The sequence below is a fragment of the Dipodomys merriami genome, unplaced genomic scaffold (genome assembly GCF_024711535.1).
Source record: "Dipodomys merriami isolate MVZ:Mamm:240054 unplaced genomic scaffold, mDipMer1.0.p SCAF_6, whole genome shotgun sequence".
In the NCBI taxonomy this organism is placed as follows: domain Eukaryota; kingdom Metazoa; phylum Chordata; class Mammalia; order Rodentia; family Heteromyidae; genus Dipodomys; species Dipodomys merriami.
This window is the reverse complement of record NW_027206179.1, coordinates 38,716,214-38,737,248: the sequence shown is the minus strand read 5'-3', so window position 1 is coordinate 38,737,248 and position 21,035 is coordinate 38,716,214. Positions and strand designations below refer to the sequence as shown.

General features: G+C 39.6%; 1 protein-coding gene across 2 annotated transcripts in view; it reads right to left on the bottom strand.

Annotated features, from left to right (window-relative positions):
* Positions 1-269: 269 nt before the first annotated feature.
* Positions 270-21,035, bottom strand: part of LOC138814055 (TBC1 domain family member 4) — a 157,478-nt gene continuing 136,712 nt past the window's right edge. For both annotated transcript variants that reach the window (XM_070002845.1, XM_070002847.1), the window contains 7 exons: positions 14,933-15,091; positions 12,536-12,694; positions 9,556-9,800; positions 7,907-8,066; positions 5,633-5,802; positions 4,502-4,678; positions 270-2,677 (listed from right to left, as the gene is read on the bottom strand). In XM_070002845.1, the coding sequence (XP_069858946.1) occupies positions 2,444-2,677; positions 4,502-4,678; positions 5,633-5,802; positions 7,907-8,066; positions 9,556-9,800; positions 12,536-12,694; positions 14,933-15,091 (1,304 nt within the window). In that variant the 3' untranslated portion in view covers positions 270-2,443. The remainder of the gene's footprint in view (positions 2,678-4,501; positions 4,679-5,632; positions 5,803-7,906; positions 8,067-9,555; positions 9,801-12,535; positions 12,695-14,932; positions 15,092-21,035) is intronic.

Sequence of the window (21,035 nt, the reverse complement as noted above, 5' to 3'; positions counted from 1 at the left end):
GTGTCACTTCTGGCTTTTTCTGCTTATGTGGTGCTGAGGAATCAAACCCAGGGCCTCATGCATTCAAGGCAAGCACTCTAATACTGAGCCACCTTCCCAGCCCCCATAATGGCTTCTTAAATTACCTCTAATGTTTCATATTCTACTGGAAGGAATTATCAGTATCTCTGTCTTAGGTAATAATAATCCAATTTATGCATGTTTTGTTTATGTCTCTGTTTTTTTCTCTCTCTCACTGAAGTAATCAAAAATAAAACCCAGAAGCCAAGAAAACTGCAACAATATATTTATTGGAAATGAATTCGACATGACATTAATCTGATACAGATGCAAAATATATGGAGTATAGTTGATGTAACATGTTTAAGAGTCACAAATGAAACAGAAAAACTGACTGTCAAGAGAAAAGACTATCTGAGTCACCTTGATCTCTGAACACCATGATGCAATTCATAAGGTTGACCCTAAACATCCAGAATAAAGTTGAAACTGAGTATCAGAAAGAAGTGACCTTCCCCAGCTTGAAGCCCCACTGGCTAACACCTGTGTATCACATCCATAAGGCAAATTCCATTTTACTCTATGATAAGAAGAATGTATTTCTCCTATAGATAGGGAATTTTTAAAACCTCCGAGGTAATACTGATCAAGATCCTTTATACTCATAATCTGACTTGTTTAATGGAAACCCCTTTGTCCACACTTAAAGACAATAATTTAAAAAATTAACTCTACCTTCCTATAAATAGGGACATTTTTGGGAAAGCCAAGCAACTAATACTTTGGTGGTCTCAACTAAATGGGATATTTAGAATCACCATCTCCCAGGACCTAGAAGTTACACTAAATTTACTTGCTACTAAGACTTGATTGTTGGATGAGAAATCACACAGCATGCTGATCTACAGGAAGAATGATCGGTTTCACACTGATTAACAGTGCAAATGGGGTTTCTGTGGTTTATCAAGGGTTTCTGAAATCCTCAGAGCTTGATGCTTACCCTACATGAAACATTTCAGATTATGGAAAACAAACTCTCTTTGAAGAAAACTACCCTAAAGAATCCATCTGCGAAGCCACAAGTCCTGCAAAAATAAAAAATACAAATACAAAAGGCAGTAACAATAAATACATTTTGGAAAAACAAAATGTCTACATCCATTTCAGAGGCACTATCACAAATTCATCTCAGCTGTGAAGGACTGCATGGGTACTTTGAAAATTAACTTTTCTTATATATATATCCAGCACGCAACAGTGTCCACCAATAAGCTATTCGTACACAGAGACACTTCAAAGACCAAATATAGAATTTTAGGGTTTGGTTGGGCTGGTGCCATCTTTTCCATCCCTTCCTGGGAATTTCCTAAACATTTCACAAAGGGGAAGATGATGTAGAAGTTATTGGAGTCTGTCAATTGGCTAAGCGGGGAAAAGTGCCTAAACACAGGACGCCATCTTTGGGAAAAATCAATCATAATTGTCCTTGCTTATCTTATATTGAAAGTAGAGAGAGAGCTGCTTTGAGAGCTTTCATGGTAATTAGCATGGGAAAATGTCAAATCTACATCATTTGGCAAAGGTAGCCAAGCATAATGGCAGAAATCATTTAAACAAAAAGGGAGAAGACTAATCTTTGCAATTTAGGTCCAAAATTCTATTTCTGAAGCCTGATGGTTTCCGCTTAAATGACCAGGATATTCCAAACTGCTGTAAAATTAGCAACATTATCCTTTACCTTGAGCTGGGTAGATTCAGCCACGATGTCCCGCTTTTTCCTTAGGATATCTAAAATGAGGCCTAGCTAGACTCAAAACTCATAGAGACACAATCCTGTTAGCACAAAGCCATCGCCTTCCTCAATATCCCAAAGGATTGTGCCTAACAACCAGTCATGTGCCTCTACAGACAATGTCAGTTGAATTTAAGACAGATACACAGTGTTTCCACCTTCCACCCTTGAGTGAAACATGCTATTCTTTGGAGGAAAAAAAATACATTCATTTTTTTTCAAGTATATTTCAATATACATAGATGTTATCTAGCTTTGTTTCACTACAAAGGCAAACAAAACAAAAAAAACACTTTTTCCACGTGTCCATGGGGAATTTCACATCAACTTCCCTTTGGCGTAAATTTCATAAAGTTTCTGGCTGAAATAAAAAATTGTTGTAAATATAAGTCTACTCGGCATATTTGAAAGCATGAACTCTTTATGTCCATTTTACATATATATTATATATATACATAGGCAGCATAAGAAAAAAAATCAGTCTGGATTTTCTGTACAATGGCTTAGGATTGGCACGTTCTGCTCACCGGGGGCTCGGCACCAGTGCACGGTGGCTCTTCCAGTTTCTGGTCCAGCGTGAGCCAGCTGCATGCAAGTGCTTCCTCAATCCAATGCAAAGGAGGGCTTTGTGCTGAGGCTGCATGTTGGGAATTATGGCTTATTTCCTGCCTTGGCTTTGTTGTTAGGGTTGCAGTTTAAGTCTCTCAACAGCATCTCACAGTTGGCAAGAGCTTCTCCAGGCACCAGCTTCCGAATTTGTTCCACTGTCTTTTGATAAGCCATTTTTTCTTGTTCCAGGGTTCGGATTAAAGTCTTCATTTTGGTTTCTCTGGTCAAAAGATTTTCCAGGTTTGATTCCAAGGCCTGGATTTTGGCATGAGCCACCTATATGGGGAGAGAAAAAAAATAAATAAATAAAAAAAACAACCCTCTAAATCAAGAAAATGTGGTATTATATATCTACCATGGAATTCTATGCCTCCATTAGAAAGAATGTCACCGTTCCATTTGTTAGGAAATGGAAAGACTTGGAAAAACTCTTATGAAGTGAAGTAAAGCTAGACCCAAAGAAATATAGGTCCCATGGTTTCCCTCATTTGCAATAATTAGTGTACATCTAGGATAATCTTATTAGATAAGCAGAAAAGCTCAAAAGCTATGTATATATGATTATATAAGATAATACTAAGTGAAATGAACCCCAAGATATGGACACAAGAGGTCTGTCTTTGTTGTTGTTGTTTTTAATGTACTATGTGATTTTTTGTTTCCTTTGTATGTTCTTCCCCCTATGGTATACCTCCTGTTTTCACTATACTTGATTTTGGTACCCTTCACCTTGTATACACATTAGTCTAATTTGGGGAGGGGAAGAGGAATAACAAAATGTCGAAACAAGGACACAGGATGACCCATTGCAACTTCGGGTGAGGGGGAAAAGTAAGGGAGGTGGGGAAAGGAAGGGGTTGTGGGAGAACAACAAGGGAGGGGGTAACAACGCTCAACAAGAAATGTAGTCATGGGGCTGGGAAGGTGGCTCAGTGGTAGAGCGCTTGCCTTGCATGCCTGAGGCCCTGGGTTCGATTCCTCAGCACCACATAAGCAAAAAAATAAATAAATAAAAGCCAGAAGTGGCACTGTGGCTCACGTGTTAGAGCACTAGCCTTGAGCTGAAGAGCTGAGGGACAGCCAGGCCCAGAGTTCAGGCCCCATGACTGGACCCTCCCCCCCCAAAAAAAGAAATGTACTCATTACCTTACTCATGTGACTCTAACCCCTCTGTACAGCATCTTTACAATAAAATAATTTTAAAAAAAATTAAACAAGCCAGATGCCAGTGGCTACCTACTCAGGAGGCTGAGATCTGAGGATCATGGTTCAAAGCCAGCCAACTCAGGAAAGTCAGTGAGACTCTTATCTACAACTAACCACCAGAAAACTAGAAGCAGAGTTCAAAGTGGTAGAGCATTAGCCTTGAACCAAAAGAGCTCAGGGATAGTGCCTAGACTTGGAGTTAAAGCCCCATAACTGGCAAGAAAAAAATATTTTTGAACAGTCTGGATCTTTATTATATTTTCAGCCAGGCCTCAAATTCATGATTAACCAATTGAATCAAATTACTTAATTATTATTAGGTAATTATTTATAGTTATTACTATTTTATTATTCATTATTGTTTTTGAAACAATATTGTAAACCTACATGAAATTAAGATGTTTAGGTTGCTCAAAAAATATAACTACTGGGTTCTAGGGTTGTAGTTCTCTGGTAGAACCTTTGTCTGGTGCACACAAAATACTGGATTTTGTGCATCAAAAAAAGTTTAATTTAAAAATATATGCATGTCTTCAGGCACCAGTGACTTACACTTGTCATCCTAGCTATTCAGGAGGTTTGGGATCTGAGAATCTCGATTCAAAGCCAGCTTGGGCCAACAACTCTAAGAGACACTTATCTCCAAATAACCAACAAAAAACTGGAAGTAGAGTGGATCAAATGGATCAAGTGGTAGAGCACCAGCCATGAGTGAAAAAAAGCCAATTGAGAGCCTGAAGTCCTAAATTTAAGCCCTAGTACTAACATGTGCGCGCACGCGCGCACACACACACACACACACACACACACACACACACACACACACACACACACACACACTCACGCCTCCTAAGAACTGGGACTATAGGCATCCACCACCATACCCATCTGTACCTGTAACTTTTCAAGGAGGTCCATGTTCTGCCTCTTCAGGTGGTTGTTGGCCCTCTCGAGCTTCTCCAAAGATTCGTTGTCCTCACAGGCAAAGGACGATTCTTGCAGCTCATCCTGCAGCACATGATACTCCACTTCATAGGCATGCAACTGTTTGGAAATATCCATCTCAAAAACCTGCATACAAACACCAGGGGTGAGGCCAGTCTTTTATTTTTTTTTTAATATTATTTTATTTTATTTGAGAACATACTGTACAGAGGGGCTACAATTACATGGGCAGGATAATGCATACATTTCTTACCAAGCATTGCAGAGGCCAGTCTTTTATATACACAAGCCACAAAACAATCTGTGCACACTGGTGGACTTCAGGTTTAGCTCCAACCACTTATTATATATGGGGGCAGGGATGGAACCGCCTCCCTCAGGTTCTAATGACTGGATTCCCTGTCCACGTGGCTGGAATGGTTCCTTCCTTTGAATCATTGAAGGTGACCCTGTTCCTATTTAAGCTTTACAAAACTTGGATCAATCTGTGCCATTTTGGAGCTGAGAAAACAGACTCAGAAGAATAGAGTGGTATGTCAAGTGAAACAACTAATAAACAGCCACTGACAATAAAAAATGATTTCTTGATAAGGAAAGTCATTGAAAACATAAAGTACCTTCTAATTCCAAAGTCTATGTTGTTGCTTGTGTGTGTTACGGGACAGCTCATAATATTACAAAGACAGTGGACCTCATTTTATTCTTCAGTCAAGTATGACTGATTCTCTGATTCTATCTTTGGTTTTAGCATTGCTTTAAATTGAAGGATTTCTGAAAAACTCTTCATGTAATGCTCTAAACTACATTTCCTGTACATAGCTACATAGAAAATATCACAATCTAGAAGTTTCAAATGCATCTGATTAATGTAAAATATAACATTCTTTAGCTGGGGATGTTGCCAGTGGTAGAGAACTTGCCTATTCAATCCTCAGCACTGAAGAAAACAAACATAAAAAGTAAAAACAACCCTGAAAACAGTAAGATCTGTCAATAAAAAACTATATTTTTTGGTACTAAAGCTTTACCAGATAATCAATAGAAAACTGCCATATAATCTTATGATCACTTAAATTTTACCTGGGTAATAATTTTTTCCATTTCAGAGGAGTTCATATCAGGAAGCGTGCTTTTGAGAAATTCGACAATATTTTCAAAGTTTTCACACTCCATTATAAGTGTCTCTTGGTTGCTCAGTAAGCTGAGTGCAACCTTAAATATAACTTCAGTTCCCTGAAGAAAAATCATATCTAAAAGAAGAGATATAATTTGCATAACCAAAAATAAGACATGCCTGTATATAAATAGAACTGAATTTCTTTTGGACAATTTATTCCAATAAATAATTTTTTAAAAGCTATGTATCATTGCAAAGACTTTTTTGGGAAAAGTATTTGTTTTACAGCTATAGCAGAACCAGAAAATATTCTGCAAATGAAAACTGGTCAAACCATCTACTTTAAAGAAAAATTAATATGAAGCTGGTGCTTGTAGGTCATGCCTATATTCCTCATTACTCAGGAAACTGATATCTGAGAATCACAACTCAAAGCCAGCCAGAGAAGAAAATTTCAAGCGACTCTATTTCCAATTAACTAGCAAAAAGCTGGCCTCGATGAATGTGGTAGAACATAAGTCATGAACAGAAAAATCTGAGTGAGAGCTCAAAGCCCTGAAGCCCAATAAACAGCCCATACACAAATTAATATGACTGAAACATATGAACAAGTACTTGTATATCCCTTACTTCTTAAAAATCTCAGATAAGATTAAGGGGATAAAAGACAAATTATATGTATATGTCTATGTATTATTTGTATTTAATAGCAAATGACAAAGACTAGGTAAATCCTTAAATGTTCAACTGCTATTTACAATTTCCCCAATAATTGAACACTAAAAACAATTAGAATTATTTAAAATCTTTTTTTTTTTTTTGGTCATGGAGCTTGAACTCTAGCCTTGGCACCTTTCCTAGCTCTTCAGCTCAAGGTGAGCACTCTACCACTTGAGCCACAGCACCACTTCCAGGTTACTAGCAGTTAACTGGAGATAAGAGTCTCAGGGTCTTTCTTACCCAAGCTGGCTTTGAACCGTGATTCTCAGATCTCAGCCTCCTGAGTAGCTAGGATTACAGGCATGAGCTACCAGTGCCTGGCTATTTAAAGTCTTTTTTTTTTTTTTTTGAGTGAGGTAATGAGTACACTTCCTCTTGAACATTGTTACCCCCTCTATTTAAAGTCTTATAAGAGAAAATCAAGGAGAAATTTATTATGTAATGAATCAAGCAACAAATTTAAAAAATTTTAGAAGAAAAACAACAACAAAAATAACCTAAATCAGATGAGAAAAAGTACTACTCTAACTCTAGACTCTACCAGACAGATTGGCAGAATGTGAAAGTACAGGTGGTCTCAGAGGATCAGGTGTCAAACCTCTAGTAAATAGTGGTGTTTATTGATTGACAGGTTGTTTTATTTTTTTAAGATAGAGATTTTTTTTAAATTTTAGACTTTTCTAATTAAATAGTTGTGAATAGATTAAAGGGCTCCCAAAGGGAGCACAAACCTGTCACACTCTGTTTTTTCCTACTGCCAAACACCATGAGCGGAACTACATAGATACCACATGCCCAGTGGTATTTAGTGATTGTCTCTCTACTAGCTGGTCTCAGAGATATACAACTCTACCCTCCACTGGCACAAGTCACTTCTACAAAGAAATACCACTAAAGTGACCATGTCAACAATAAAAACAGCAAGGAATACCACTAGAAATAACATAAAAAATAAATACTTCCAGCTGGGCAGGAAAGTCCATGAGACTCTTATCTCCAGTTAATCATCAGAAAACAAAAAATGGCCATGTGGCTCAAAGTGGTAGAGTGATAGCTTTGAGTGAAAAAGCTCAGGGACAGAGCCCAGGCCCTGAGTTCAAGCCCCATGACTGACAATAAATAAATAAATAAGTACTTCCACTGACACATAATTCTCTGTGTTTTAAATCCAAGTTAGAGAAGACAACGGAGAAGGAGGGGAAAACACACACACACACACACACAAAGAAAAAAATCTGCAAAATTACACAGGCATGACCCTCTTCCTGATTTTTTTAAAACATATATTAAGCTTATTTAAACCTGAATTGAAATTAAGATCTCCAATACTGCTAAAACACAGACGCACAATTCTTTCCCATTCTACTTTATCTTAAAAACAATACCATTTCTTCAATTCACCAGCAATTTGACAGAATTGCAGTTTTTATGATAGAAGAGTCAAGGTACCATATGGCTAGACATACATCCTTGGCTTAAGCAACACTGTGTCTCAGGTGAACCTAGCCATTTCTTACCAAAAATTCGGGCTACAAATCCTAATGGAAACTGAGAGGCAAAGAGCGTAAGGAACCAAGGGGCGGCATAAAGGCTGGGGCTGATCTCATTTTCCTCCAGATGATTGTAGAGTTCTCGGTGGTAGTCATGAAGGAGCCGGGACAGCTGGTACATTTGAATCTAAAGTTCATTTGGAGGAAAAAAAAAAAGAAATAGTATAGATTAACGTAAGTGTCAATGTACTAAATATTAATTTTGCTTTTCTAATTTTTAATAACAATTTGCATATACTAAGTAAATAAGAAAAGTACTATGGTTTAGCCAGACACTGGTGGTTCTCACCCATCAGCTATTCAGGAGGCTGAGATCTGAAGATTATGGTTTGAAGCCAGCCCAATCAGGAAACTCCACGAGACTCTTATTTCCAATTGATTACCAAAAACAGCTGGAAGTAGAGGAATCGCTTAAGTGGTAGAGCACTATCCACCTCTAGCATGTTGTTGGGAAATTGGAAATGAGAGTGTTGTGGACTTTTCTACCCAAACTGGCGTTGTACCTCAATCATCAGATCTCAGCTTCCTGAGAAGCTAGGATGCCAGGTGTGAGCCACCAGTAGCTGACTTACAAAAGCTTTTGTCACCATAAAATCATGAGAATTTTTGTGTGTGTGTATGTCAGTACTAGGACTTGAACACAGGACCTGTGCACTGTTCCTGAGCTTTTTTGCTCAAAGCTAGTGCTCTACCAGTGGAGCTACAGCTCCTCTTCCAGCTATTTGAAGATAAAAGTCTTGTAAAATTTCCTGCTTGAGGTGGCTTTCAACTGTAATTCTTAGATCTCTGCCTGAGTAGCTAGGATTATAGGCATGAGCCACCAGTTCTCAAGAGAAATTTTTAAATGGAAAAATCACTGCCTTTTAAAACTGATAGCTGTATCTTCCTTTCAAATCAAATTCTATTCAGATACTTTTTGTTCTCTGAAATCTACTGATAGTCACCAATTTATTGTTTCTGAACAGAGCTTTTGAACTCCCTACCAAAGTGGCTGTCTGTTCTATCCAGTATAAGATGTAGGTGAACTGTTCAGAAATAAGGGGGAAATAGAGACTGAAAAGTAGAGCACTTGTCTGGCAAAGTATGGGGCCCACTCCAGCAGGACCAAAATAGTAAGTGAAAAAATACAGTCTATGGTTATTCTGACTTGTCAAAAAAAAAACCCTAAGAATAGTCATCAATTTGTTCTCCATCTGGGCGCTGGGGGCTCATGCCTGAAATCCTAGCTACTCAGGAGGCTGAGATCTGAGGATCGTGGTTCGAAGCCAGTCCAGGCAGGAAAGTCCATGAAACTTAGCTCGAATTAACTCCCAGAAAACTAGAAGTGGCACTGTGGCTAAAAGTGGTGGAGTGAAAGAGCTTAGGGACAGCTAGTTTAAGACCCAAGTTTAAGACCCATGACCACCCCCCCAAAAAAAAGAATCGTTCTATGTATCCAAAAACCATACGCATTTAGCAACATCCCAATTCCCACACTCAATAGAGTGAGCTGAAACCCACCCACACCTTTACCCATTAGACAACAGATCCAAAACTTCCTGAAGTCTAAACTGAGACGGGTGCCATGATTTGTGCTAAAGCCTTCTGTGTCCCTCTCGGAACATTGCCTGCCTCACCTGGAGAGATGTCATGTCGGGCCGGTACTGCTTGCGGAAGCCCAGGTCATACATGAGGAATTTCAGCATTTCAAAGGCTTGTTCTTCACTCATGTGCAGAAGCAGGACTCCAGCCACGAAGCTGATCCCCTGACAGTAGCCCACCTCCTTGTCCAGCAAAGAATAGGCTTTCAGGAGGTTAAAGAGCGACAGCTGCCCTGCGCCTAGCTGCACTGAAAAGTAGGGGTGAGTAGGAAATGTCCTTCCTGCAGGGGAAAAGAAGGTGAAATGCTATTGAGATGATCCAGTGCTTTAGAGATCACAGTGAAGACGCAACTGAGACAGCTCTAGGAAAAATGAATTCTCATCCTCCGTCAGTGTGATGTATGCTTCAAGTGTCTGTCCCCTTTATCTGCCTCCCTCCTTCCCTGTCTCTTGTTTTGTGCCAGTAGTAGGGCTCAAGTAGGGCGCATGGACTCAAGTTCTTGTTTGGCCTTTCTGCTCAAGTCTGGAACTCTATCAGTTGAGCCACACCTCCATTTCCAGCCTTTTGCTGGTTAATTGGAGAAAAAGGTCTCACAGATTTTTCTGCTTAGACTGGCTTTAAACCATGACCCTCAGATCTCAGCCTCCTGAGTAGTTAGAATTACAGGCGTGAGCCAATGACTTCCAGTTATCTCGTGCATGGCACTCTCTTTCTCTCTTTCCCTCTCCCTCTCTGTGTCTGTTTCTGTCTCTCTCTCTTTCTCTGTGTCTTACACACACACACACACACACACACATGCACACACACACACACACACACACAACCCAAGTTCTGACTGCCAAACTACCACTCTTATCTTCCCCTGTATGATATAAAAGCAGTTAATGCTAAGCAGCTCTTCTTTCTAGCAAAAATAATAAAACACAATTTAAAAATCATACATAAACAATATAACCAGCAGAGATTGCAGGAGAAAGGAATACGAAATTAATTCTGAATTTAAATCAAGGCACATTCAAAATACCATTCTCTAACTGAATCCTGTAAGAGATATGAGATTATTCTCAGGAAATCTTGAAAGATCATAAGCAGATTACTTCTCGGTTTTGTTTGCTTCTTCTTTCTTTTTTTTTATGAGGACACTAGAGGGATATGTTTTGATTTGTATTTACATGTAGACTATCATGTAGGAAATATTTGCTTTTAGGTCAAAAGGGGATTAAAAAGACACAATATCAAGCTAACTTGAAATAAATTCCCTTGTATAGATATAACTTTGGATAAAGAATTATCATCAGCTAGCAAATAAACTCACTAAAAAGCTGGGACTTGGTACTGAAACTGACTCATCCCTCCCCCAAGGCTGGGAATATAATATTTGGTACTTTCTTGTGATACAGAAATGAAGGCAATGTTAGCTTCCCTATGAAATAATTCCATGCATCAGAATTTGCAAGAGTGTCAGATTTCAAAATCATTTCTACCACAGAGGTTTAAAAGTGATTAAGTTTTCCCCCAGGAACTAGTCAGATGAAATCTACAATATAATGAGGAGAAATGAGAAATTAACAGAAGCATGCAGAAACACAGCTATCTAACAAGTAGAGTCAGATAAGCAAGTTTTCATATTACCCTCTTCCTTCCTCCCTTAATATTTTTGCTCGTCAGCTATAAATACACTGTCTATCCAAGAGGCTGATTCCAGCTTCATTTTTAGGACTACCCATCAAACAAACACCCATGCTCAATTCTTAGATCGTTTAAGAGAATAAAATGTAGATGATAATGTTCATAGAGAAAAATATTTTTTTAAATCATTCCATCTTTACTTTTCATAGCTTATGTGAAATCCAGCAAATTAGAGATTCTGTTGTGGGAAACGCTCCCCACACCCTGAGAACCAAACACTACAGCATTAAGGTGAGGAACCCTGCATCCTGTAAGTGGTGTTAGCATAAGCATTATATTGCCTTTTTTCCCTGAGGCCTGGAAAGTTGCCCTTTCTTCCTTCACATAAGGAGTAGGTAGGGCCCAACTGCCTGCCTGCAGGTTTACCTGCTACAATCCATTCTCTGTGAGACCCTAGACAGGTAACTACTCTTTGAACTACTCATGATCCTCCTGCTTCAGTCTCCGAAGTGAATGACCATACCTAACTCTCCCTCTCCATCCCTCCCTCCCCCCCGCTCTGTCTCTCTGTGTCTCTGTCTCTGTCTCTCTGTGTCTCTCTCTCTGTCTCTCTCTCTCCTCTCTTTTCCTCTCCTCTCCGTTACCTCTCTGTATATGTGTACTTGTGGCCATATACAACCCTCTCTGTTACTCTCACTTTTAAAAGTGACATCTAAAAAGCTTAGGAATTTTTTTTCTGTCAGAAACTCGATCATTGGCTGGTGCCCTACCACCTGAGCCACACCTCCAACCCCATAGAAACTTGTGATATGCCTTTGTGACCTATTTTGGTGCCCATCTGACCTGTTACAAAGCCAGCACTGATTATAATGTAATACTGTATTTACACAAAAGATAGTTGTTCAGACTACAGCGACTGAGATCACTCCACCGAACAAAACAGTGATTGCTTTTTTCAGAGAGAAAAAAGGTTTTTTTTTTTTGGTTTTTTTTTTTTTGGGTCCGGTCGTGGGCTTGAACTCTGGGCCTGAGCGCTGTCCCTCAGATCTTCAGCTCAAGACTACCACTCTACCACTTGAGCCACAGCACCACTTCCGGCTTTTTTCTTTTTGCTTATGTGGTGCTGAGAAATCAAACCCAGGGCCTCAGGCATGCAAGGCAAGTGCTCTACCACTGAGCCACCTTCCCAGCCCAGAGAGAAAAAAGTTTTATTTCATTTTCTACTCAGGCATATATAGTATCTCCAGTTAGATACAGAGACAACTTACCCCAGAAAAGAAGGTCAGAAACTATGCAGATGCCCATAGATCTTCATCCATATCAACCAACACACAAAACCCAGGAGCCCATTTACTTTTGTAAGGAGCCACTGTGTGACAAACCTACCCAGATCCACGAGGATGGCGTGCTGCTGGGCAGTGAGCTGCTTGAGAAGTTCTTTGTAGGAGGTGTCGGGGGGCTGGTGCTTGTTCGGCAGCCTGTGTCTCAGACGGTATTGCAAAGCTAGGAACTGCCAAATTTCTCCTCGTCGACTTTTAGGAACTCCTATGGACAGAGGAATACAAAACGCAAGGCCTTGAACTGTGGAAGGAAGTTTCTCCATCGGGTGATCACCTAGGTTGCTGTACGCATCACCTCCCACCACACAGCAAAGTCCATTGACAGAATCATAGGGTGGCAAGTTAGATCCTAAAAGGGCCACCATCTTGCCAGACAGTCTTCAAGTCACTGTAATAATGACACAATACACACAGTAACCCCCACCACACTGACTGAGCTCCTTGAGAGTACAACCATTCAAAACACAACCCTGCGAGGTAAGCCATTGCTATGATTCCCACATTACACATAGCAAAGCCCAGACAGGATGAGATGAAGCCATCTACCCTATTCATGTAGCTGGTAAGCAACAGTGTTTCTGAAACCCCTAAATGTATTCTACTTTCTTCTCCCTCATGAATCTTCCTGGAAGGTAGCCACAGATGCTCATGTCCGTATTATAATTTCTAAGTATCGGTCATCAACAAGTAACTCAGGAGAAGAGGTTTGCATAGCATTCTTATGTGATCATAAAATGCTGGGCCAGAAATCTAGCTCTGGAGAAGAGAGATCTCCAGGCTGTGAGTGTAGATAACAGTCACCCCCGGAAGCTGAGTGTATGAAGGCCTTACAGGCAGTAGAATGAAGACAGGAAAAGAGGAGGACAGGACAGGAGAGGGTGAGAGAGGCAGCAATGGGGAATGGGAGAAGGCAGAGAAGGCAAAGAAGGCAGAGAAGGCGGGAAGGCAGGAAGGTGGGAAGGCAGGAAGGCGGGAAGGCGGAAAGGGTGGAGGGAGTCCTGGACAAGAGCTAGCCCAGGACGCACAGACACACATAGATTATCTCTATGAAGGGTAGGTAGAGGCAGAACAGAAGATAAGAGAGATGGAGGAAGGAGGGACTGTGCAAAGTCTGAACTGCATCCCTATGGACTGGGAGCCTAAACACCCTAAAAATCTCTGTAAGCAATAAGCAATTAACAAGGGATTTACTGCATCTACTAACCACTGTCTTATCGCCCACATGAATTCAAGGAAAAACCTTAGGATTCATAAATCTGCAAAGCAACACAGCAACCTAGGAAGCTTATAAAAGTAATACTTTGTAAAATAAATCCTAAATGTATCAACCCAAACTTACCTGTGCAATGGTTTTACACACGAACACAAGCTTTTATATGTTTATATATTGTGACAGGACTGGAGTTTGAACTCATGACCTTGTACTTGGTAGGTAGGTGCAATCCTGTTCAATAAAGCCTCTAACCCTTTTTTTTCAATCCTCTTATTTTTCACTTCTTTTCATTACTGAGATGACAGATGTGCACCACCATGCCCACCTCTGTCACTGAGTATCAAGAAATGTTTTGCTTAGGCTTCCCCGGAATCAAAATGTTCCTGATCTCAGCCTTCCATTTGCTGAGAAGGTAGATGAATGCCACTGGACACTGCTATTGGCTGAGAAGGGGTCTCCTGTGTATGACTGGGCTGGCTCTGAACTACATTCTTCCCCATCTCAGCCTCCCAAGTATCTAGGATTACAGGCATGAGCCACTGTCATATCACAGGCTTTTAAAACAAGATCTATTTCCACCCCAGGATCAGCATCTCCAGCACTGCCATTTCCCTATTAATCAAATCACCAAACCACAGGCCAAAATAAGATATTTTCATCTCTTGAGAGCTTGTTTGGAGGTTCTAGCAGGGGAGCGCAGCTATTTGTATACCCTTGACCGAAGACCGGTCCTCCTCTATCGGGGATGGTCGACCTCTTCAACCAAGCAGCGCGCAGCTTCGGGAGGGACGCACATGGAGCGGTGAGGGAGGAAGGGGACACCGGCCTAGCCAGCCAGATCAGCTGAATCAACCCTGGCGATCAATGGGGTGACAGATGTCGCAGCCAGATCGCCCTCACATCCTATTTTCATCTCTTTAGAAGAACATCACAAAGATAAAATTATGTCTGAGCTGTACACAATTTCAAAAACCCCTGAGGCTTCTCTGATTGAAAAAGATTACTGCTTGGTGCTGGTGGCTCACTCTTGTAATTCCAGGTGCTCAGGAGGCTAGATGTAAGCATCATGGTTTGAAGCCAGCCTGGGTATAAAAGTCCATGAGACTTATTTCTCTAGTCAATGGGAGATGTGGAGCAAAAGTGAAAAAGACAAGTGAAAGCATGAGGCCCTAAGTTCAAGCCCTGGGACCAGCACAATAAAACATAAATCACTGAAATGATCGCAAATACCTTCTTTAAGAGAAGTATGGATATCTTCCATATCACATCTGATTTTAGCTCTACAGTTTAGCAGCTTCTTATCCCAGGTTATTAAAACTTCTTTCTGACACACACCAACTTCCTCATAGTCTAACTTAATTTTTCTGGACTGGAGTTCATCTCTTCTTGCTGAAAAAATAAAAATAAAACATATTTATTAAAAACCAATGTGTCTGTAAAAAAAAAAAAAAAGTAATGTAAACTATTCCCAATTACTTTTTTAGGAATCAACCACTAGTATGTATTTTAAAAAAAAACTTGTAAAACTTTAGAACAATAGGAAAGGTTCTCAACTGGATAACATGTTTTATGAGGAAATATAAGCAATAAATTTCTAAGGACATTTGACTCTATTTTTTACATATAGTAATTCCTGTCAGGATAAAAAACAAACCATGTTGGCTAGTTATACATTTCAAATGTTAGACAAATATGATAATCTCAGAAAGGACTAGAAAGAGAGGGGGGGTATTGGTGCTTGGACCCAAGGCTTCATTTTCTTGCTCAGCTTTTTCACTCATGGCTGGGACTCTACCATTTGAGCCACATCTCCATTTCTGGCTTTTTTTCTGATTAACTGGAGACAAGACTCTCTTAGACTTGTCTGCCCATGTCAGCTTTGAACTGTGACCCTCAGACCTCAGCCCCCTGACTAGCTAGGATGACAGGTGTGAGTAATCAGCATCTAGCTGGGTGTGAATATTTTATAGATTACATGAGAAGACAGTGCTTCATGATACCCTGAATATGAAAAAATTTAAAAACAATACTCTTGTAACATTTCCAAACTTATTTCTACAACTATATCCACACTTCCTTTCATACTAGGTTACATATTCCTTTTTAATATGTTTTATTATGTTTTAAAGTATTTTAATATGTTCCTTTTTAATAAACTTTGGGGAGGAGTGTGGAGTTAGTCTGCTGGGATTAGCCCAGGACCAGTGGATGTTTACAGGATTCTAGATAGTCACAGACAGTGAGACCAAAGGAGGATAGTCCTAGGAGAGGAACACAGAGGCACAATGCCTATGTGCTTCCGATCCTTCAAAATAATATTTACCAAAATGAACTCCAGGAAATGAAAATAAGAGGTTTTATTTTCTTTTTTGTTGTCTTTGTTTGCCTTTCTTTTTGTCTTGTTCATTTCTCTGTCTTTGGGAGGGTAAGGGAAGGCACAAAGGGACAAAGGATGATCAGATGCGGCAATGGCATTCACTAGAAACCATGTGGAAAATATGAACTATCCAACTTGTGGATGGAGACAAGAGGAAAAAACTGGGAGAGAGGGAGAGAAGGGGTGACATCGTCCAAAAAGAAATCTATTCTTTACCTGGCTTACATAACTGTAATCCCTCTGTACACCTTTATAATAACAATAAAAAGGAAAAAAATTTCACTGAAGCTAACACCATTCCACTTTTTTTTTCAGTTGTGGGGCTTGAACTCTGGGCCTGGGCACTGTCTCTGAGCTCTTCAGCTAAAGGCAAGTGCTCTACCACTTGAGCCACAGCGCCACTTCCAGTTTTCTGGTGTTAATTGGAGAAAAGAGTCTCACAGACTTTCCTGCCTGGACTGGCTTTGAACTTGGATCCAGCCTCCTGAGTAGCTAGGATTACAGGTGTGAGCCACCAGCACCAGGCTCATTCTTTTTGAATAATGCAGAACTCTGTCTCTCATTCCCAGTTCTACACATAGGCCCAGAGAAGAAACGGCTACAAAAGCAACTGATGGTTTGCCTTGTCTTAACTAGAATAGCTAGTGAAAAGGAGAAGAGAAGCAGGGACACAGGTGTGTGTTCCCTTCATATCATCAAGGATCCTAGAGTGCCCTGTATTGTCATTAAGGCTTCAAAGGCCTGACTGGCCACCTTACCTTCTGCAACACAAATCTTTGTCATGCATCCAAAGTCCTCGACAGCACAAAAGCAACAGCAGAACAAATGTTAGCTTTACTTGGTATGCTTAGACTTGAAGATCTTAAACCACATTGTTTTCTACATAGTTGTAAAAATTCCTCAAGTCTAGCCAGACCTTAAAAGACGTTACACTATAATATTCCCTCTGGTGACCACTAGATGGCTCTGTAACACAGTTTGGCTTTGATTCACAGTGTTAATGTTTATGATAACCAAATGGGTTTTTTGTTTGGTTTTGCTTTTGTTTGCTTGGTTGCTGTTGTTGGTTTGCCACTGGTCCTGGAGTGTCCCTGAGCTTCTATTTTTTGCTCAAGGCTAGAGTTCTACCACTTGAGCCACAGCTCCACTTCCAGCTTTTTTTAGTACCTGACTGAAGACAAGATTCTCAGCAACTTTCTTGCCTAGCCTGGCTTAAAACCATGATCCTCTAATCTTAGCAAATGAGCAGAATAGCTCAATGGCTATGTACATATGACCATATAAGTTGACACTAAGTAAAATGAACTCCAAGACATGGACAAAAAAAGGTTTTCCTTTGTTGTTGTTTTTAATGTACTATGATTTTTTTGTTTCCTTTGTATGTTCTTCCCTCTATGGAATATCCCCTGTTGTCACTGTATTTGATTCTGGTACCGTAGTATTGTATATACATTTATTTGAATGTGTATGCTGCAACAGCGACATACAATATGTTGGAAATGATCTGTACAACTTGGGGGGGTGGAGGGAGGTAAAGTAGGAGAAAAATGAGGGAAGGGGTAACAAGTTTGCCAAGAAATGTACTTATTACCTTACTTATGTAACTTTAACCCCTCTGTACATCACTTTGACAATTAAAAAAAAAAGTGATCCTCAGATCTCATCCTCCTGAGTAGCTAGGGATTACAGGCATGATCCACCAGGGCTGGGCCCAAGTGTTCTTTTTGAGTGAGTTTGAGAAAGAAAGAAAGAAAGAAAGAAAGAAAGAAAGAAAGAAAGAAAGAAAGAAAGAAAGAAAGAAAGAAAGAAAGAAAGAAAGAAAGAAAGAAAGAAAGAAAGAAAGAAAGAAAGAAAGAAAGAAAGAAAGAAAGAAAGAAAGAAAGAAAGAAAGAAAGAAAGAAAGAAAGAAAGAAAGGGAGAGAGGAAGGAAGTAAAAAAGAAAGGAAGGAAGGAAGTAAAAAAGAAAGAAGGTAATAGTGCTCCTCACTTAACTAGTTAACTATATAAAACTGTGAAAAAGCTGGGTGCTGGTAGCTCATGCCAATCCTAGCTACTTAGGAGGCTGAGATCTGAGGATCACAGTTGGAAGCCAACTTGGGTGGAAAAGTTCCTGTGAGAATCCTATCTCCAATTTTTGAGTGCAAAAACTGGAAGTGGTGCTGTGTTAAGTGGTAGCGCACTAGCCTTGAACACAAACAGCCCAGGCATTGAGTTCAAGCCCCAATATCACAGTATTGAGAGAGTCAAAAAAAAGTGCTTACTGCCATGTTTGAGTGACTCATGCCTATAATCCTTGCTATTAAGAAGGCTAAGATTTGAGATTGACATTCAAAGCCAGCCCAGGCAACAGAAATCCATGAGATTCTTATCTCCAATTAACCACTAAAATGCCAGAAATTGATCTGTGGTTCAAGTGACAGGATGCCAGCCTTGAGCACAAAAGCTCAGGGACTGGGCCCAGGCCCTGAGTACAAGCCCCAATATCACAGTATTGAGAGAGGGGCACACACACACACACACACACACACACACACACACATATACACACACACACGCCCCAATATCACAGTATTGAGAGAGGGGGGCACACACACACACACACACACACACACACACACATTATCATCTGCTGGAGTTTTGAACAGGTTAACCCATTTCTATTGTTGTTTTTTGAGTTCATAAATAAACATAAGCACAGGGTTGGGTATGTAGGCTCATGCCTACAATCCCATCTCCTAAAGAGGCACAGATGGTATGATCTTAGTAATGAGATTAGCTTGGGCAAAAAATCTGGGAGATTTCTATCTCAACAAACAAGGTAGGCATGGTGATATATTCTGTAATCTCAGCTATTTGGGAGGCCTAGGTAGAAGGATGGCAGTCAGAGGCTGGCCAAGCAAAAAGCTTGAAATCCTATCTGAAAAACTACTAAAGCAAAGAAAGGCTGAGGGTGTGGTTTAACTAGTAGGTGCAGTGCAGGCCCCCAAGTTCACACCTCAGTACTCAAAAACAAAACAAAAATCAGGTTTCTGAGAATATATTCTGAAAGGAACCTCTTTGCTTAACACACAAAATCATTGAATAACCTTAAAAATACAACTAACCTCATCATAGATACGTAATTACTTATATGGAAACATTTCTTCCCAGGTATCAGGGGTTGAACTCAGAGCCTTCACATGGCTTTTCAGTGCTTAATTGGCAGATGGAGTTTCCATGACTTTTCTGCCTAAATTGGCCTGTAACCATAATCCTCCAAGTCTCAGACTCCTGAGTATCTAGGATTACATTCATGAAATACCAGTGCCCAGCTTTAAACATTCCATTTATATCCAGGTACTGATGGCTCATGCCTGTGATCGTAGCTACTCAGGAGACTGAGATCTGAGGATCGTGGATCAAAGCCAACCTGGGCAGGAAAAGTCCATGAGATTCTAATCTCCAATTATCCACCTAAAAACTGGAAGTGGAGCCATGGCCTAAAGTGGTAGAGTTCTAACCTTGAATGAAAGCGCTCAGGGACAGCACCTGCCTGAGTTTAAGCCCCACAACTGATACCAAAAAATCCATTTAATTATGAAGATTCATGTAAAGAGCCATTTTCCCTTCCAATAATCTGTAATTCTAAATCTATCCTTTGATATTTAATAAAAGATTATGTTTGCACTAACTCCTAACTAAAATATAATATCATGCTTTAAACTTTTTGAGAAACAGTACTATTTTTTCAACCTCTTTTCCTGTTTATGAACTGGCTCAAGATGTAACTAACTGCTGCAAAATATTAATTCAGGAAGCAGAGCTGTGGTTCAAGTGGTATTGCTCTGTCAGTATCAATTAATTGCATTTTTGTTCTCCAAGAATATTTAAATTTTTATATACTTTTGATTCTGTTAAGAAAGTAGCAATAAAAAAAACTGTGTCCTTGCAAACTAAGTATTATTAAAAATACAAACTGAATTGAAGAACTGGCAGAGTAACAATAATGAGAAATGTGAATACTGGTATTTTAAAAAGGCTTGTTGGAAGACAACACAATAAAAATCTTGATTCTACATTTGCCAGGACTCTTAAGAAGTCAAGGGCCCAAATATTCTAAATCATTCATTGCATAAATATAAAAACCAAGGCCCTTCAAGGGGCATCAGTGGCTGGTATCTGTAATCCTAGCTACACAGGAGGCTGAGATCTGAGAATCACAGTTGGAAGCCAACAAAGACAGGAAAGTTTGTGAAATTCTCAGCTCCAATTAACTACCAAAAAGCCAGTTGCTATGGCTCAAGTGGTAGCACATCAGCATAGAGCCAAAAGATCTCAGGGACATTCCCCACACCTTGAGTTTAAACCCCCAAACCATCAACAACAACAAAAGCCATGTCCCTAATAAGTTAAGCAATCTGCCCAAGGTAATAGCGTAGATAGATAGATATAGTTTTTTTGTAATGGTCTATATGTGTATACATGTGCATGTGTGCCAGTACTGGGATTTGAACTCAAGGTCTTGGTACTGTTTCTTAGCTTTTTCACTCAAAGCATGTTGCTCTCACATCTCCACTTCCAGCTTTTTACTGGTTAATTTTAAATCAGAGCCTTTCAGATTTCATGAGTTTCTATCAGTACTGATTTCGGAAAATTACATAATCCTTTCAAAATGCTGAAAAGCATATTCTAAAATATTTACTATTCATAAACTTAGTAATCAAGTATAATTGATAGTGTAATAGCTTTTACAAGTTAATTATAAATGTAAAGATTTGAATGTTTTCAAAGAGAAAACTCATAAAATATTAACAAAAACAAGAACTTGATAACAAGTAATCATAATTAAACAGTTGAACTAGATATAATACAAATTTGTTTGAAATATTTCACTCACAATGAGTATCATTAGCCTGAAAGTTAAAAAATCACATTCACAAAGAAGAAACTTTGTCATGTACCAGTGGCTTACACCTA